The 20,750-nt window shown below is 38.5% G+C and overlaps 2 protein-coding genes across 10 annotated transcripts in view; one reads left to right on the top strand and one right to left on the bottom strand.

The window, feature by feature from the left end:
* The window catches only part of LOC143486058 (uncharacterized), a 46,770-nt gene extending 29,209 nt beyond the window's left edge, over window positions 1-17,561 (bottom strand). The window contains exons 1-13 of one of the 9 annotated variants that reach the window (XM_076985844.1): window positions 17,424-17,555; window positions 15,440-15,480; window positions 14,689-14,752; window positions 14,438-14,571; window positions 14,102-14,212; window positions 7,929-7,988; window positions 7,024-7,380; window positions 6,277-6,627; window positions 5,434-5,523; window positions 3,973-4,126; window positions 1,892-2,065; window positions 1,217-1,390; window positions 788-961 (exon numbers count right to left, since the gene is read on the bottom strand). In XM_076985844.1, coding sequence (XP_076841959.1) covers window positions 788-961; window positions 1,217-1,390; window positions 1,892-2,065; window positions 3,973-4,126; window positions 5,434-5,523; window positions 6,277-6,627; window positions 7,024-7,380; window positions 7,929-7,988; window positions 14,102-14,111 — 1,544 coding nt within the window. In that variant the 5' untranslated portion in view covers window positions 14,112-14,212; window positions 14,438-14,571; window positions 14,689-14,752; window positions 15,440-15,480; window positions 17,424-17,555. Of the gene's footprint in view, window positions 1-787; window positions 962-1,216; window positions 1,391-1,891; window positions 2,066-3,972; window positions 4,127-5,433; window positions 5,524-6,276; window positions 6,628-7,023; window positions 7,381-7,928; window positions 7,989-14,101; window positions 14,213-14,331; window positions 14,572-14,688; window positions 15,481-16,057; window positions 17,397-17,423 lie in introns of those variants that run through there. The other 8 variants (XM_076985840.1, XM_076985839.1, XM_076985843.1 and 5 more) reach the window with 8 other exon arrangements.
* The window catches only part of LOC143486076 (NACHT, LRR and PYD domains-containing protein 3-like), a 322,134-nt gene that overhangs the window by 221,707 nt on the left and 79,677 nt on the right, over window positions 1-20,750 (top strand). The window lies entirely within an intron of this gene.

The following is a 20,750-nucleotide window of genomic DNA, read 5'->3' on the forward strand; positions in this document are numbered from 1 at the left end:
AAAAGTTACACTACAATTACATTTTAAACAAGGTAACTTGTAACTGTAACGAATTACTTTTTTAAAGTAACTTACCCAACACTGCCCATGTGTATGATGTGGCTCTTTGCTGTAACACAATTTTAAAAAGTGGTTCTTGGTCTCTGACGGGTTGGCCACCCCTGCACTAGAGCATCTTAAAATCTGTTATTAATTTTGCCTACTTTGCCCCTGCTAAGTGTTTTCACCTGTGAGATCTGGATGTTTCTGATCTTTCAAAGCCTTTATCTATATGTACTAAACAGCTAGATAAAGTAAATGTGCCATATTTTGTCAATTGTGATTTTTACACCGCAATCGTGCAGTTAGAACACACACACACACACACACACACACTAGTGATTACTAGGGGGCTGTGGATCACACGTGCCCAGAGCGGTGGGCAGCCCTAGCCCGGCGCCCGGGGAGCAGTTGGGGTTAGGTGCCTTGCTCAAGGGCACCTCAGTCATGGCCTCAGGTCTGGAAATCGAACCCACGACCCTCCGGTCACAGGACCAGTTCCCTACCACCAGGCCATGAATGCACCTTACTTAGTTGTGATTGATCTGTGATCTGCCAAATCCACTACATCTTCCATTTTTAGGATGTAACATTAACAATAACATTTCATGAGATTTCTTTAATTAAAAAAAATAAAATGTCTGGAGATTTTTAAATAAGACATACAGTATAGACCTTTATGAAATTATAATATGGTGTATTCTCAGGTTAATATTTCAATTCAAGGATTTATTCATAGAAGGTTCACCTGAGTGTCTCCAGTTTGCAGTGTGAACTTTTCAGTCCAGCTGAGAGCTCCTCCACTCCTGAATCTTGCAGGTTGTTGTTATTAAGATCCAGCTGTTTCAGGGGGGAATTTTCTGTTTGTAGAGTCGATTTGAGATATTTGCACGAATCCACAGTGAGATGACAGCCAGCCAGTCTGTTAGGAGAAAATGCAGTAAAATGTGCAGATCAGTCATAGGATGTGCAGTCAGATAGGCTGACAATAGTTTGACGAAGAATTTGAGAAAGATATGTAGACCTATAATACTATTATTTCTGTAGATGATATAACCAATTAGTTGTTCTCCCATTATATTCTTTAGAAGAGGACATAGTGGCCTTTTAAAAATGCCCTACTGTGCTTTCACACCTTAACATTTATATTCAAGAATGAGTAAAACAGAAATCACACCTGAGTGTCTCCAGTTTACAGTGTGGATTCTTCAGTCCAACAGAGAGCTGCTCCACCCCTGCATCCAGCAGGTTGTTGTTATTAAGGTCCAACTGTTTCAGGGATGAATTTTCTGATTGTAGAGCTGATGTGAGATATTCACAAGACTTCACAGTGAGATTGCATCCAGGGAGTCTGCAAAAGAGGAATATACTGTATTGAGTGGAGCTCAGTTTTTAGGATGTGCAGTTTAAAGTTATATTTAATTCAGATTTTTCATATTGTCTGTTTTTGTCATATATTTCTCTTTTAATCATTTTGAATATTATATGTATCTTCTGTGATTTTAGTCACTTCTAGTCATTTTACTTTGGGGTATAACTAGTGCAGTGCAACTCTTTGTATTGATTTGATGTATTTTGAGGTCCTTTAGCCCTCCCTGTATAGCTTGAGGTACATTCCATTGTCTTCAGTAGTGCTGCAGAATGTTCAGCCTAACATCTCTATGTAAAAATACATTCATACATATAATATTCAACAAACCTTATTTTGTATTTTAAATAATAAAGAAATACCAGCCTTTGAAAATCTGCCCTGCATTGTACTGACATTTTAACACTGCCATTCAAGAATGGAGTTTGTTTTTATTGAGGTGCTCTGCTCAATCATTCCAGTATGAATTCACAGAAAGCTCACCTGAGTATCTCCAGTTTACAGTGTGAACTTTTCAGTCCAGCAGAGAGCTGCTCCACTGCTGATTCCTGCAGATTGCTGTTACTAAGGTCCAGCTCTTTCAGGGCAGATTTTTCTGCGCATAGAGCTAATTCAAAGTATTTGCCACAAATCTCAGTGAGATTACAGCCAGTTAATCTGTAAAAGAAGTAGTAAACAAAATAAAATTAATTTAATCAGAGCAGTCCTTGCAATTTATAGTCCATGGTCCACATCCAGCATTCATGTGCCCACATGGGAAATCAGGAACTGATTGTGATTAATTGTATTACTTGCATTGCTTTTATTTTACCAACTGACATGAGCATACTGTTACTGTATGGGGGACACCCCCTGTTGGTTTCCCCCGTGCACAGCGGCAGTTGTCCTGTTATTGTTATGTCGTGTCTGTCCCTCAGGTGGGCAGGGCCTATGATCCCCTTCATTTGACAATCTGTCTATATATGCCTTGTCAGAGTACTAGTTGACTGCTGGTTAATATATCTTTAATTCGGATCATGTCACGGGTCTTTTGTTTGCGCACGGTATTCATTGAACCCTCCTTTTCCCCTGAGACTTGGCATGATCGGTTCCTTTTTAGTTCGCACTCCTTTTTAGTGTCACACATACAAATGCACCTTCAATATAAATATTGATTTAGGTATTAATGCAGCCTATAATGAGGCCATTTCATTAAAAAGAGGCATTTAATAAAGAATGTCTGATAGAAAATATAGTTTACAGCTGTCAGGCTTCAAAATCAGAAGCAGTGTCAAACTCAAGTTAATAATCAGGGGTTCATTAACAAGCCATAATGGGTTCAAAGCCAGTGTCAGAGAACAAGCAAAGACTGCATAGCATAGTTCTGCATAGCTGAATGGTGGCCAATTTATCTGTTGTACCACACACCTTCAGAACAGTCCATTAGAAGACTCGTCCCATGATTTGTATACAGTAGTCATGGCCAGTGTTGCGAATAACGCCGTTAAAAATAACGCCGTTAGGTAACGGCATCATTTTGTCAGTAACGGGATAAAATAATTAATTACTTTTCCTGTCGTTACAACGCCGTTTACGTTACTGGTCGTTACTATATATTGATATACTAACAGTAATGCGAGCGGACCGCTGCCCAGGCTAGTGAGTAGTAACAGATCTCGATAGGTCACAGTTCTCGGTGTAAAACCTGTTTAACTTAACAAGTCAGTAAGCGATTGGCTAAGGCAGCGTTATGGTAGCCAATCAGAGCCAGTGTTGTTACACGCGCGCCAAAGCACACCCGTGACACATGACACAAACGGAGAAGAGGCAGAAATGGTGAGTCAGGAGCAAGCCGAAAAAAAAATTGCGTTTTCAAGGTGGCGATATAAACATTATTTAAGAAAATACTTGAAGTTCCTGAATGTCTACCAGACTGGGTATTTGATTTATTTAATTAAGAATAGAGGTTTTATTGTTAAGTTTACTTCTGTTGTGAACAAACCAGTTGTCTTAGTTTGAGAGAATGTAATTTAATTTGATAGATGTAAATGCACTTTATATAGTGTAACTGTTTACTTTTGCTTTTTTTTCCAAAGATTTGGGATTTTAAAGGATTTTATCCTGCACTGGTCTGTTGATGTGCAATAAATATCAAAAGTTAAACATCTTTCTGATCTACTCATTTCAACTAACTGAAAACTGCATTATCAAAAAATCCTTATTCATTGGCATATAACTTTTTTTTTTACTGTAATGCAAATAGTTACTTTCCCTGGTAACGAGTTACTTTTATTATAGAGTAATTCAGTTACTAACTCAGTTACTTATTTGAGCAAGTAGTGAGTAACTATAAGTAATTACTTTTGTAATGTAACTTTCCCAACACTGGTCATGGCTTACATGTATTCTGAACCCAATGCTTCATCATTTCACTCTATATATTAGCTGCATTGGGTGAATTAGCTTATTGTTCAAATGCTTATAGTGTATGAAATTGGCTTTCTACTGTCCTTCCCTTCCATTTATTAATATTCATTATTATCTTTAAAAAATGTCCATGTCTAATGGTGTTATTGATGACTCACCGAGCTTTTCTGCAGTTGGTGACAGCTGGGATGAGTCTCCTATAACCCTCCTCTGATGTGTTGTATTTATTCAGGTTCCACTCACTCCTCACAATCTGTGACTGGAGACGCAAGTAGGCTACAGCTGAGCACTGTGCAGGAGAAAGCTGCTTCTCTGAGAAAGGAAATGTAATGAGACAAACAGTGAAAGACTTTCTATACTATTTTAATTATGCCTATTTTTTTTATGTTTGGTCAGATTAAACCAAATACTGGTGTCTATTTTACCACATCAACTCATGTTAAGAAACTTAACATCAATTAACAGCCTATTTTTTCAGACCATGATCTGGAGATGGTTACACAAGCTTTTATAACCATGTGCATAGACTATTGTAATTCTTTGTACAAAGGTTTTAGTCAGACTGCGGCCTTTCATAATGCATCTGCCTGATGATACAAGGAACAGGAGACTATTGTCAATTGTGATTTTTACACCGCAGTCGAAGGGCTGAGGTTAGGTGGGGTAAGGATGGTATTTGAAGAGATAAATTGTTTGGTGTGTGTGATGTTGGGATATGGGATATGGGTAGCAAGGTTGTTAGCAAATGCCTTCCACAACGGAGCATGCGGTAGCAAAATTTTGTGATGGGCTACATTGAGAGCTTGGAGGGGGGTGGGTCTGGGACGCCAGACTCCACTGATGAGCTTTCTGGAGGTGTTGGGGGCTCAATTCATCGAAACACCAATGAAGGGAGGTGCCTTCCTGATGACCCCAAGGAAAAGCTTGCAAGGTATTGTGTGTGTCCATGTCACTTTGTTTTGAAGGTCAGTCCAGGTTTGTTTGGTGGTCTGAGTACTTGGCAGTTGAGGCAATGGACCATGAACATAGTGCGCTGTGCTTCTGGATCCTTGTCGAGCCAGTATCAGATTGTAGCTGCTGCTGTGTTCTGTTCAAGCAACTAGTGTGTGCATAGGGTGTGTGAAATCTATCTTGTCATCGCAGTAGTTTCTTAGTAGTACTGGGTAGTTGAGACAATGGGTCATGGGCATAGTAGTAGTGTATTATTAGATCATAGTCGTTGGTTGGTTAATACATCCTAGCCAAGCCTGTTGCATGACTCCAGATGTTAGGTGCAAGATTTTATCATCTTCCTGTATTATGTTACAGGTGTTGACTTCCCTACATTGGCTGCCGCTACCTTTTAGAATTGTCTTTAAGATTTTGTTGTTTCATTTTAAATAATTGCATGATCTGCCTCCACAGTACATGTGATTCTCTCTGCCTACAGTCTTCTTGGAAATTCTGGCAGTTCTGAGGTCTTGATTAAAACTACACAGATTGTGCATTTTCAGTAGTATCCCCCAAATACTTTGAAATAAAGGCAAATTATTGTAGGCATAAATGTACAACACTCCCACATGTTATTACTCCCACACATACACACATATAATATAGGTTTAATTTAACTAAAATTGTACCTTTCCAGATGTAAGCTGCAAATGCAATAAACACAACACCAAAAACTGAGATGCAAATGACAGCAATCTTCCAAGCGTGAAAACCATTTCCTGAAATACAATCCAGAAAAACATCAAAAGCATGCCATATATCTAATGACCACTATTATTTTATCCACCTGCAGTAAAGTACATATATATGTATATAGAAAATGATTCCTTTGTTCTTATTTAGTTTTTTTTTTACATTCATGAACTCTGTATTTGTATGATTTTGACCATTTGTGTTCAGGTTGATTTAAACTCACACAAAGGGTCTTTTAACGCATGTGTGGGGCTCCTGGTTAACAGATCTTGGTCTATCAAACCCCTCTTAGAGTGTTTGGAATCCTACATGACCAATAAGTGATTTCTCATTTGGGACATGGGTTCTGAAATTGTCACAAACATCAACAATATACCTTCAAGCTGAGCTAGGTGCTTTTACAACCTCTCCACTGGCAAGTTTATATAGAAATAAGGTTTTCATTTTATCATTACATTCGATGACAAACTAAATCCACACCAATCTAAAACCTGAACACAATGATAAGTTCATGATAAGTGATTATTAACCCTTTATTATCTGTTATAGCCTCAAATCAAATATCATACCCCTGGTCTTTAATCTGTATGTTTTTGAAACACATCTGTTTGAGTCTGAAAAAGTAAAGTTTGATCATTGCGAATGAATATAGATGAAACTGCAAAATGTGTGTGTGTGTGTGTGTGTCTATATTAAACCTGTAATTTTAGAGGGGCTATGATACATATTAATCATATGTACTTGTTTAGCAATCCAGTATTATGTATTATGGCTCTTACCTTTAACCTCTACATAAACAGTGATGTCATCATACCATCCAGGAGACTTAATTAAACATTTGTAAACTCCCTCATCAGATGGTTGGACTGCTGAGAGTTTCAGTGAGATGTTGCCTTTCTGTAGCTCTTCTTTAAACAGTCCTGTCCTCCCTCTGTAGGACTCTATCTGATCATCATTTTTGTCTTCATAACCTTCATAGAGATGCACTAGTGTTTGTTTCAGATACAGTCTGGTCCACTCCACTGTCATGCCTTCAGCACTGATGCTGGGTTGAACAGAACAGGGTAGAACCAGGTCTTCACCAGCTACAGCAACCAGAGGAACAGCTGGACCAAGTAGATTTACATTCACTGCAATAAGAAAAAAACATCCATAATGAGGTATAAAAGTGTTGAAATAATAGAGTAATCCAGACTTGTTCCATCATTTTTTAAGAAAAAATTAACTGTTCACATAGCATAAGAAGAACATTTTATTTTGTGAGTAAGTCTTTCTTACTCTTTTGTCTGCAACTGTAAAATATCAGATAGTTGCCTTTTGGATATAATACAAATACTGAAGCCTTTTCAGTCTGATACTTTTCATAATAAAATAATAGAATGACACTGTAGTTACCAAGTAAACATTCCCCATAAATTATTTAATTAAATAATAATAATAATAATAATAATAATAATAATAAGAAGAAGAAGAAGAAGAAGAAGAAGAATGAGAAGTGGACAGATATTGAAACATTTGACTCCCACCTTCAACTGTGACCCAAAGAGTGACGTCATCATACCAGGAGTCTGATTGGATGAAACATTTGTAATTTCCTTCATCTGAAGGTTGAACTGCTGAAAGTTTCAGTGAGGTGTTGCCTTTCTGTAGCTCTTCTTTAAACAGGCCTGTCCTCCCTCTGTAAGACTTTATCTGATCCTTATTTCTGTCTTCATGATCTTCATACAGATGCACAAGTCTGTTTGTTTGAGTCAGATCTGGTCTGTACCACTCCACTCTCATATCTTCAGCACTGATGTTGGGTTGTAGAGAACAGGGCAGAATCAGGTCTTCACCAGCTTTAACAACAAGAGGAGCTGATGGACCGACTATGATTATATTCTCTGGAATGAAATAGTAATACAATATTTAGCATTTAAAAATAAAATATTCTATGTTCAACCTATCTGTAATTTTTTTTAACCATACTCTTTAAGATCTTGATAAACTTCATGTCTCATTGTTCATGAGATTGACCTATTGCTCAAGCTGTGTTTTGTTGTTGATCTTAGCACATTCAGAGATGTTTACCAAGCCTTTAAATTTCTAATTTGATTATGCAAGTGTTTCAAAAAGGGAATTTGTTGTCAGCAAATCAGCACAGCTGAGTCACACCTGAACCCCTGAAACTTGAAAACTTGAACCCCAGTGTATAAGGCTGTAATTCTGAGCAGGGTTTGATTAATTTCTTCCAGAAATATCTTCATATGATTTATGTATACGGCTACCCTTCAGAAAGAACAACAGTATACTCTCTTTAAATGCAACGTTCATACTCAAATTTTCATTCTCTCTCTCTCTCTCTCATCCCCCCCCCCCCTCTCTCTCTCACACACACACACACACACACACACACACATACGCACGCACAGTTTGTGCAGGACATACATACCTGATATGGTCTCCATAAAGACAATGAGAGTCAGTGTCATCACATATATGAGCTTCATTCCTGAAAGACAATTTTACTCAATTTCTGATTAACATTAGGGTTAGGGACAAAACATACACTCATGCAAAATCAAAGCATACACAGCCAAAACAAAATTCTGTATGTCACACCTTGAGCCTAACCCCCCTGATCTAGATCAGAAGTTATCAATACCACACCTAATCCAACTCATCAGATAATGATCAAACCCTCCTCGTCCAGGGGGGTATTCCAGAAAGCAGGTTTAACAAACTTTAAACTTAACCCTGAACTCGGAGTTGTCTTACCCCGATCTGACATACTCAGAGTTTTCGGTTCCAAAACGGCGGATCGGAGTTAAAGTAATCAGGGTCGCTCAACTCTGAGTAGGTTGACCCAGACAGAAGCGCGTTCACGCATAACTATGAAAGGCATTCTTAATGGAACGCAGATAAATAGGATTTATCATGGACTTAAACGCAAAAATCAGCCGAGCATCGTATTTCACACCACTGTAGCTTGAAGTATTAATGACTGCGTATGCAGAATATTTAGATAGGCCTATTATTAAACGTAAATGTAATACGGCGGTAGCTGCTAGAGAAAAGCAGTCAGCATGTCAAAAAATTAATACGTGAGTGAAAATGATATTTTTATATTTAGCAGAAGGGTGCGATTATATTATTATTTTCTCCACCTTTATAATACTGTATTGAGTTTTTAAATATTTCTTAATTGAACACTTACTAATTCCAGGTCTAATCTGAGTGGTGTGAAACACACATGGCATCAGAAAAAATGAAGTATAAGAATATTGTACAAAGTGGTATGTACATAACTATATCTTATTCTTAAAATATATTATAAAATATATTTATTTACAGGAAAAATGAAATAATGAAACATAACAGTGAATTTGACTGTAATGTATATTAAAAAGGTTACAGGGTGGATGGTGGGGTGGGGTGGGTGGTGGTGCATGATTTAATGTGGAAAGCAGTGATTGCAGATGGAGTCTGACAACTCCACCATCTCTGTTGTCACCCACATGCATGTAAGGTTCCTCATCTGTGGGCATGTCAGAGATGGTAGGCTGTCGCTCTTCCTGGATGGTTGCAATGTTGTGTAATACCACATATGCCATTATTATGTGGCACGCCCTATCAGGGGTAACTCTGACCTCCTTCAGGCACTGGAACCTGGCCTCGAGGATTCCTAGGGTCATTTAAATTCTTGCCCTGGTTTTGCTGTGGGCCTGATTGTAGCGGGACTGTGGTCCAGGTGCAGGATCTGAATAGGGAGTCATAAGGTAGGCCTATAGGACAGGCAGGGATACCCTCTGTCTCCATGAAGGAGGCCGTCATAGTGTCCTATAATCACACTAGGGTTTGCAATGATTTAACTATTACACTGCATGTGAATAACTAGCATAACTACCTCAGGCCTACTCTGTTCAGATTTGTTGTACAGTGTGGAATCATACACGGATCCTGGCCATCTGGCTTCAACATTTGTGATGAGGTGGGAAGCATCACATATGACAGGGGTAATCAATTAAATCTTTCCGCGGTCCATTTTTGGCAGATAGCTCAGACCTTAGGTCCGGGTCCGCGATGGCGAACGAAAGTTGTTGAGCAAGGGGGGGGGGGGGGGGTGGGGGGCTAACGTAACACTCAAATGGGTGGTGAACGTAACACTCGTCTGAAAATAAATTCTCCGGTTTAAAATATAGTCTCCCGTTAAAATTTTTTTGGCATTTGGGTCCGTATCCAGTTAATCAGGAATGTGATTGGGTCCGGACAGGACGGCGTTCGGGTCCGGATCCGGACCGCGGTCCGCCATTTGGTGATACCTGACATATGATCTTGATGGGGATAACGATCAGTTACAATAGCTACGTTATTTTTGCAGCTTATAACAGTTTACACCTTCAACAGCTTACACCTAAAACAGCTTACAACATCGTACAACTACAACAGCATACTCCTACAAAAGCTTACACCTACAACATCTTACAACAAAAGCTTACACCTTCAACAGTTTACACCTACACCAGCTTACAACATCTTACACATACATCATACACATACATCATACACCTACAACAGCTTACACCTACAACAGCAACAGCTTACACCTACAACAGTTTACACCTACAATAGCATACAGCTACAACAGCTTACACCTTCAACATCTTACACATACAGCAGCATACTCCTACAACAGCTTACACCTACAACAGCTTACAACAGCTTACACCTACAGTTTACAACAGCAACAGCTTACACCTTTAACAGCATACTCCTACAACAGCTTACAACTTTACACCTACAACAGCATGCTCCTACAACAGCTTACACCTACAACAGCATACTCCTACAACAGCTTACACCTGCAACAGCTTACAGCTACAGCAGCTTATAACAGTTTACACCTAAAACAGCTTACACCTACAATAGCTTACAGCTACAACAGCTTACAACAGCTTACACATTCAACATCTTACAAATACAACAGCTTATACCTACAACAGCTTACAACATTACACCTACAACAGCATACTCCTACAACAGTTTACAACAGGGGTACTCAACTAAATTTGTCCACGGTCCAATTTTGGCAGATACCTGTGACCTGAGGTCCGGTGCGGCGGGGGTGGCGAATGCAAGTTGTTGAGTGGGGGGGGGTTGGCAAACGTAACACTCGTGACGGAGTGTTTTTTCAATAGCCCTGAAATAAATGCTCCGTTTTTTTTTTGGTCCGTATCCAGTTAATCAGGAATGAGATTGGGTCCGGACAGGACTGCGTTCAGGTCCGGATCCGGACCGCGAAGTTGAGTACCGAGATCCGAAGTCCGCCAGTTGAGTACCCCTGGTTTACAACATCTTACACCTAACAACAGCATACTCCTGCAACAGCTTACACCTACAACTGCATACTCCTACAAAAGCTTGCAACAGCTTACACCTACAACTGCATACTCCTACAAAAGCTTGCAACAGCTTACACCTTCAACAGTTTGCATGTAAAACAGTTTACAACTACAACAGTTTATAACAGCTTACACCCACAACAACTTACAACAGCAACGGCTTACACTTTCAACAGTTTACACCTACAATAGCTTACAACAGCGTACACCTTCAACAGCTTACACCAACAACAGTTTACCTACAACAGCTTACGACAGCTTACACCATCAATGGCTTACACTTAAAACAGCTAACAACAGCTTACACATCAGGATCTTTTTCAGTGTTTCAGTATTTTTTAAAGATTTTTTTTATCGACATCAGCAGTTGGTGAGACATGGTGTTCTCTGTTGGTGAGACACATGGAATCTGTGTACAATGTCCACAGATTCAACAGTTGAACCAAGACATCCATGCACATTTCCTACAGGATTCTTTTGGCAAAGAAGTCCTATCACCCAGTCTGCAATTTTGCACATAAAAAGATACTGGTACATGTGAAAAAACCCGTGAAAAAAAATGTTAGAAATTCAATTTAGCTCCAAAATACAGCACAACTGGATATTCAGTTAAAGAAACATTCTCTGACTCTACAGGGTTCATGTAGGTTTCAGTGAGTTAAATTTAAGACTTTTTAAAGACCTTTTAAGACCATTCTCAGTTAAATTTAAGACCAACACAACATATTACCAGAAACAATCCAATGATCCCAGGAACTCTTTAAACATTTTATTTTGATTAATTTAGTTACAGGATTACATTAATTCAATATTAAAACAGATAATCAAAATAGTAACATTCTCAACCCAAGCAACGATACCAACACAACACTAGCATATCTACATACAACCTCACCCTACATATCTCTGAGTTCTTCCTTTTCAGTACCAATCTCAGTTTCAAGGATTTTGACTTGGCCAAGCTTTTCTGTGTATGCCCTTCTCAAGGCATTTGACTTGGAAAGGAGCTGAGCCATCTTGGATCCAGCCTTGCCCTCAGCTTCTTCTGCAAGAGAATCTGCCACTCTAGCAAGACAAGTGGATACGTCTTCCAAGCTTTTCTTCCTTTTCTTAAGGTCCTCTAAAGACTGCTCAGTCAGCTTTCTTTTCTGGCTGTGGGATTCCTTTTCTTTCCTGATTCGTTCCTGATCCAGAAAGAGTCTGTATTTTGACCGGGCTGCACCCACAGATGCTAAGAGTTCCTTGGTGAGGGGAACCTGTGACACCTCCATGCATTGTGACAGTCACATATGAGTCTGTGTGTGCCAGTTGTGTCCTCCTGCATGTTTTCTGCCTCCACCTCCTTGTTGGAAAATAAGAAATAAAAAGATAGATGTACACCATCAAATTAAATAATCACATACACAATATTCATTTATCAACATGTAGACTCAGCCTATCTTCAAGTATGTCTAAGGCATGGTTTGACCAAAATCCTCACACCCTGCAGCTGATAAAATGTATTAAATGTTACATTTTGGTTAAATTACTGAAATAAATGAAATTATCAAATGAACTAATTACATAAAGGCTCAGAATTTTCCCCAGGCCATCTGTATCTTAAAACACACAAAACTTTTTTAACCCCCTACCTTCTTTTCTATTTATTATCCCGATGAAACAAACTTACTTTGTCTAGCCATGCTGAATATGAATTTGAATGTTAATATTTAAAACGTTGGGACACACTACCTGTTTTTACCCTATGTATATATGCCCACTAAAAGGCAATACATCAGTACAATGTAAATAAAACCATGTGCAATCCATGAAACAGCATGGGACAGTGGAACATGTTTCAAAACATGACAGAACACATCTACAGGGCATAGTTGTTTTTGTTTTTTTACATTTTACATGATTTAACACAGTAAATATATTTTTATTTCCTCTAGCTGGGATTTAGCATGCACTGAAACATTTCTCGAACTCAATGTCATGGACAGTATGGTTCTGAGATGTATTTGTATTGTAGCCTAATTGTATAAAATGGTTAACACATTGAAAAGAAGACTGTGGAGAATAAGATAGGATCACTTACTTTGATAAGTTTTAGTAGATCCTGCGCTGTTTCATGGCCCATGAAACGAGAGCCCATGTACCTCGATTGCACATATCCATTGCTCCAGAACCGAACATGACGATCGATCCAGCTGTTTGTATTTTGTGGTTGAATTAAAGCTTTCATCCAACATTAACACATACGGCCCGGTAAGCGCGTATCAACTCTCTCTTGATGAAGTCTGCCAAGCCAAATCTAGCTATATATGCCATTTTGTTTAGTCCACACGAAAACGTTTTCGCGATATTCGAACCGGAGAACATTGCCATCACTGGATCCTAATGTAGCCCGAATATCATGTAGCCGAAGCGCTAGTGATACTGCGGTGGAGTCCGGCGGGACCCGGCACTGACGATAGCGAACACGGCCTTGAGTGCGCTGAAGGCTTTTCGTAGCAAGGGCCGTTTCCTGCCTGCGGTTATTATGGGTTTTGTAGTTTAATTAACACGTACCAACACCTGTAGCCCCGCACAAACACAGACAACGCAGAACTGACTTCCGGAAGTTCCGATTAAACTACACTTTTCTAAAATTAACTAAGGTAAAATTTTAAGACCTGACTAAATTAAATTTAAGACCTTGGATGAAAATCTGGCTGTTTTTTAAGACTTTTTAAGACCCCGCGTGAACCCTAGCTCTACTGCAGTTTAGACAAGCACATTCTATACTTCAGATAACCACTGTCTGCATTAAAGAAAATCACCATAATTTTCTAATAACTGTCACATGGATACATTTTAAGAAAGCATTTCTATAACAGTTGAGTATGATAAATTGATATAAATTGATTATCAATTAAACCTGCTCAGATGCCATAATTTTATTTATCATAATAAAATAAGATACTACTTTATACGATTATAAGTAGATATTTATGGTTATATAAGATTGTTACTATCAGAGAGACCATGGATGACCAGAGATCTGCCCAGAGATGACCATTTCTGTGCCTGTTGTTTTGGAAGAGTACTTCCTTTAGCTCCTTTAAGGTGTCTTTAAATTTTTATTTGTCACACAAGTTCAAATGTGACTTTACATTAGCTTTTAACACAGTTTCTGTCATTTAACTGTATTTATTACAGATTTTTAATTAACATACAAACAAGAAATAACAGCATGTACCACAGGGCATGTTTTCAGCTCTGGGACAAACTGCATGATGTCCTCCCTCGTCTCTGTATTATCAGGTCCATTAATATCACATTCTCCTCTGGACAGCCAGTGCATCACAGCCTGTATTTTACAAAAATATAAATTTTTCTTTTTCTAATTGTCATAAACATTACAGGCATTTAAAGGCATTTAATTATGTGTATTCCATTATTCATGCAAACAAAAAGATAGAATTATACCTTATTCAAACATATTTTGGAACTATTGCAAACATTACTTTTTCAAAAAAGCAAATATAATGGTTGTCTGAAGCTTTCACTGACAACAAAATTTAAGTGTACTTGCTTATGTGACATGGTACCAGCAGAGCAAAATATCCAACTCATGAAATGTTTCATGAAGAGATTTAACTTCTCTCTGGTATTTAACTTCTCTCTTTAGATTGAACTTCTCTCTGGTATTTGTCCAACATAAAGTACCTTTAATAGAAAGAAAACAAGAACACACATAAATACAAAAATAGTATCACTTTTGTACATTTTATACAATTAACATAGACATTTATAGAATAACAGACATTTAAAGAATAAAATTACTTAGTATATGCAGGATCCAAAGAGGAAGCAAACACAAGTCTCCAACTGATGAGTTTAATGAGCTCTAACAATAACAAAAGGAGGTCAGTGTAACAGTGCTAATTATTGACAGTCATAATAGAGAAAGAGTCTAAAGCGAGGAACACAATTACAATCACACAGGTTGTTTGGCGACGGGGACAGAACACAAGCCACCTGAATGGATGAACCCAATAAACCCAAACAGAGAACTAAACGGATGTCTGCCATGTACAAAAATCCTAAACAGAAACAAAAGCCATGTTCAGTGCCACCATCACTCAAGAATTCATCATATCAATCATATCATTTTAAACTGTGCATCCATGTCTTGTGTCTTTGAAGGTTACATTTTCCAGAGTGGCTGAAGAGGTGTAAACAGTTACCATATTGTTGTCCATAGGACTCAGTAAAATTCTGCATTTAAAAGCACTCCTGACTTCTCCCTTCAGGCCTGTTCAGGTGTTGTTACGTTTGTCTGTGTCCATTTATGTGCCCTTCAATAGTGTGTGTGTGTGTTTGTGACAGTCTACATGTCTGCGTGGTGGTGAATGGTGCTGACCGTGCTATCTGCACTGTGAATAATAAAGCCACTCTGCACACTGCCTCAACCTTGGGTGTCTGGCTCTCACCATAGCAACGTTACACTAAGGAGGAAACCACACGGTCTTCATCGCATTAAATACCAATTCATCTGCATTCTTTTCTTCTGGTGACACATGTGCTTCTTTACCATGTGATTTTCTCCTCCTCCAACAATCTTTCACCTTCAATCTGAAAAGGTAAAACAGGTGGTTTTTCAAAGTACTGATCATGAACTAGTAAATGTCAATATAATTTTGGTTGACTCAGGATCACACATAATTATGATAATGATGAATGGACACTGTGATTATGACTGTGATGCACTCAGCACAACACACAATGATGAACTCATTATAAAGATGCTGTACTCAGAATACCATAGGTGATGATTATGGCCTCAGGACAGTACACTGCATGATAAAGTAGATCTAGAAGATGTACTTTTGATGAGATGTTTTAATCTTAGTCTCACTATGTATTTAGATTAGCACTGTCTACATAAGAGCAACATATCCTAAAGAAAACCTTGAGCATAATACACTCAAACACCCAAATTACAAAATTAGATCTCAATACAATACAAATAAATGCAAATCATTTACAAATAATGTAACATTTATATGTAGACAAACAACAAATGTATCTCAATGTCATATTTCCATTGAGAGTTGTACCATTGTATGATAAATCTGCATATATCTATACCTAAATATCAATTTAGCTGAATAAAATAATTTGTTTGAGTTTGATAAAAAAAATTTCCTACCTGAAGGAGAAATATTTGCAGGTTGATTAGCTTAGCTCACTGAAATTTCTTCTAAACGAAAAGAGGCTCTTATTGATGATGTCAAAGACATTACTTTCGATTGGCTGCTGTGTTTGGTTGGGCTTAGGGCTTCATCAGAGTTCACAAAATCAGGTGTTGCTCAGTGTCGCTAGTTCCACATATTTACGGTAAGCAACCATGGACCACTTGAAATCCAAGCATTTATGCCACATATCTTTCAATGAAAAATAATACTGTTTAATAGTTTACCGTGTCGTACAAAGTTTGCATTGTTGAAATATATTGCCCTAATGAGGGCACATTTGTCTTAAAAATGACTTTGTTCAGTGTGTGGAGTAAAGGCGCACCAGTCCATGAAATCACGATCTCTGCATTGGGATGTATGGGAGAGTGACCAGAAAGAAGACATTTCTATGTAGGTTTTATGGTCTAGCTTTTCTCTTGTTACAACAGTATCTACTATTATATTACATGTCAAACACTATCATAGTCTAAGTCTAGGCTTAACACCTTCTGCACTTTACAAAGATTTCGTTGCGCTATCTTCACTGAGTACGCGCCTAAATGTTATATTACGGTATCCCGTTTGTAAAACGACGTAGGTGTTTCTCGTGCTGTTAGTGCAGAGAATGAAATATTAAATAACAGTAGCTAAAACAACTGCTTCAGAAATATCTGCATACGGAGCTCCACAATCTTGCTTAATAACATATTTGTACGGTTCAATAGAGGAACTCGTCTTGGTGCCGTAGTCCCACAGGCTGAGTTAAGAATTGCCTTTTGAAAATGTACTGTAGGCTATTATTTGATCATTTTGAGTGCGCACTCGTTGAATCACTGGATTGTCAGCTAATTTTTTATATGAATTTCATCTCAAAGTTGAAATTACAGGATTTTTAAATGTTTTGTTTAAATGCAAAAACAGAGAACATTTAATGTGACGCCGACGGCCTGACAATCGCTGTCCATATCTCATTTTTATTTTTGCTACTATTGAAAGTTACATTTAAAAAATTGCAATACATCAATGTCTTCTTCGATGGATTCCGTTAAACAATAAACTAAACCTTCCGTACCAAATTTTATTTTCCGTCTGCCGCCTGTCTATATTTTTCGACGTGTTTCGTCGTATGTCTATATATATGCTTTTATTTGAAGACATATTGTACATTGTAGGCGTTTTTCTTTCCAGCCTTTTTACCGGCTAAAATATATGCGGGTATAATAAGGCGAATTTGCCTTGACTAACTGGCGGATTCAATCTACTTTTACTTCCAAATACTTTCAAGGTAATTGTCAAGGATTCTGGAATGTATTTGATTTTTGATAATGTTAAAGCACTTACCGTTATGGTCTTGCATGAGCAGTACCGAATACTTTCGGTCTTGAGCGGACTGAAATAGCGCCGCCGCGATCCCTGCATATAACGACAGTGTGTACAATACGGTTGCTGTGTGTGTGTGTGTGTGTGTGTGCATCCCTCCGAAGAAGACCATAATGCATTAGTAAGATATTAAATATTAAAAATTGTTGTGCAGTACATAACGTTTCCATAGAAACACGACATTTCAGACAGAGGTCCTTCATCAGCTGTGCAAGCAAAGTATTTCTGAATTAGGAGGAGGAACCAGTTTAAGAATATGCTTCTTAGGCAAAATTCATTTCATATATGCAAACAGGTGTCATGAGTACACTATTAGGCCTATTAAAATGCCTTTCCACTAGACAACAAATACCTAATTCTGATGGCCCGAAGGTGTTCAACAAATCAATCTGCAAGCCTTTTCTTGGTTTATCCATCCATCCATCCATCCATCCATCCATCCATCCATTCTCATCTGCTTTTTCGGGTCTGAATCGTTGGTTTATCCAATAATAAAAAAATAATAAAACGTGTGATTGGTGTTCTTATCAGGAGAGGAGGCACAGTAGACTGGATCTAGGGTATGTGGAAAAGTACAGGTGGAGAGAGAGAGATAGAGAGAGACAGAGAGGTTCTAACTGAGGAGCACACACTGATAAGGGAGTGAACTAAATGTCAGTGTTTTGTCTGAGGGTCACAGACAGTAAACCACAAATTCCCTTACAGTTACGATCCCGGGTGGCTCAAATGTATAAAAGGACGCAACATAAATAAACAAAGACACCACGCCAGTAGCTTTTTTGTTAGACCGACATTTTTATATTTTATATCTTCTCCAACCCCATATTGTCAGTCCTGCCTCCCTCCTGTCAGTCATGTCTTCTGTTTGTGTCTTTTATTTTGAAATTTCCTAGTTGTGTCTGTCTTCACCCCCCTGCCTTGTTCTCCGCCCCCTCGTTATTGCTTTCTGCTGTGTCTTGTTGGGTCCCTTGTTTGGTTAGTGTATTTAAGTCTTGTGTTTAGTCTCTTGTGTTGTCGGTTATTGTAAGTACCTCTTGTTTGTATGCCAGTTGGAATCTTGGTCTTCTCTGTTTGTACTCTGTTCGTTGATATTGTCTTTCAGTTGTACTTGGTGTGATTTTGGTTTTTTTAGTTATATGCTTGTTCATGTCTTTCCTTTTCTTTAGTCATGTTCCCCCAGTTATGTTAGTGTTGTTTGGTTCCTATGTTAGGTGTTGTTTGATGATTCTTGGCCAAACTGTATACGTATCAGTTTTGTCATTAAATTCATTGTTCAGTCTGCACTTGCGTTCAGCCCTCTCTCCTAGTTGTTACACATATAACCAACTTAAGGGTTTGGATGGGCTTGTGCCAAAGTAACAAACAAAACAATCTAATCATCCCACTAACTTCCCTAAAAAAAGAAATAACAAAACAAACACAGTTCAATCTTCCCTAATTCCCTATCCTCTCACAAAAACAGGAGAAAATGAAGATTCAAATAAATAGGCACCCACCCCAACAAAATACAAACGAAATAATAAAATGAGTAAATTAAGACCCATACAGACTCTGATCCAACTAGTTAAAGACTATGATGGCTCATCACATGTACACCACATGCATTAAACATTCGTAAGGTGCAATTAAACCCCACTTTATCTCTGAGCTCCTGAATGTTTAATAACTACTCTAATCGGATTTACCAGAAAACCTACTAACACAGACACAGCTCAAACTCCTACTGGGCAGCTCCTTGTAAAAGAGGACTGCGTGGTGGACTGGAAAACGACACATCATGGCCACCATAACAGGAGCAGGAACTCTATAAAAAGGGCATCTGATTTCGGAGGTAGCCAATCCCGTCACCACATCATCACAGGGAAGCATCACATGTCCTCCATCTCGTAACAACACGGTAACACTGATGTGATTTCATTACTAAAATCCTCTACTTGTGAACTGGACCCTTTAACAAGTTTTTCAAGCAGGTTCTGAGCTCATTAGTTAATGATGTTCTAATGATTGTTAATCAGTCTCTGCAAGTGGGAGAATTCCCTAATAATCATAAACTGCAGTGGTTAAACCACTATTGACACTTGATCATACTTCTTGATTGACTACAGAGCTGGGTAGGCCTTAGTGGCTTTAATCACATCTAAATGGGTGTGATTACTAAGTTGCATTAGGTACTTCTTCCTCCACTATAGTTTCTCAGTTACAAAGGCATTTTATGCTTATCCTACCACAACTTGAACAGTTTGGTAGCTTGGTTGTTTTTCATCTCTATTGTTATGTCCAGCTTTTTTGCTCTGTGTAGATTCTCTATCCTATAGTCCAACAGCCAATCACATTTTACTAGAGTTTACTAGAGATGTTAGTGGCTTGTTTGACAAATGGTGAAAAGCCAACAAGGCATCTTTGATCGAACAGCTTAGAGAAATTAAGCTTTAAAAGTGGGTTGGCATAAAAACTAGTGCTACATTTAAATGAATAAATTCTGAGGATGCTATAGCTGCTGATGAGTTTGTGTTATCCCATAAAGTTGTGCTTCCTTCTGCTGAAAGTGCAGATTGAGTTAGAAAAGTAGCTGTAGATAGTAAACAGATTGCTGGTGAACTTCATAAAAAATGTACCAAAAGTGAATTTTTAATTGTCAGGAACCTGTTCATCTTATTATTGATCGTCATGTTTTAATAAATTGAAAGAATGCACAGCCCTCTTCTGAGGAAGTTGCTATATCTGCATCTGTTACTCAGACACAGTAGTTTTTTTAAACATGGCCGCAGTATTGCTCAGTGGATTAATTCAAAGGGTAGCAGACGAGTCCTTATGGTGAACTTACACTCGATTAGTGAGAAAGGTTCATTGAGCAAGTGGCAGAGAAAATCCCTGCTGCAGTGTGTGCAAACCTGCTGGAAAAACTACAGGTAATGTTAGTCCTGTGAGAACTTTGACTCCTGCGTTGAGTTTCTCCGGAGGCCAGGATCTCACCTGCATAAACAGCCCGCGGGTGGAGATACCGCGGAGGGTGTGAGAGGGACCGGAAGTGCAGAGATATCATTAAAAGTCTCCACCGACCATCCTGCTGGATAATGTTCATCCCTGCACAATAAACTGGATAAACTGGATTAGCTGAGGCTACAGGGGACACCCAGTATGAGATAAGAGAACATCCCCTACAACACCGTTCATCTTGACGGGCTGATTACACCAAGCTGATAGAACATCGCTCAGGTGAGACCAGTGGTGGTGTCTCTGTGTCTACACCAACACTGCATGGTGCCAGGACACTGCTCTGTCACCATA

This window comes from Brachyhypopomus gauderio, unplaced genomic scaffold (genome assembly GCF_052324685.1).
Source record: "Brachyhypopomus gauderio isolate BG-103 unplaced genomic scaffold, BGAUD_0.2 sc44, whole genome shotgun sequence".
In the NCBI taxonomy this organism is placed as follows: Eukaryota; Metazoa; Chordata; class Actinopteri; order Gymnotiformes; family Hypopomidae; genus Brachyhypopomus; species Brachyhypopomus gauderio.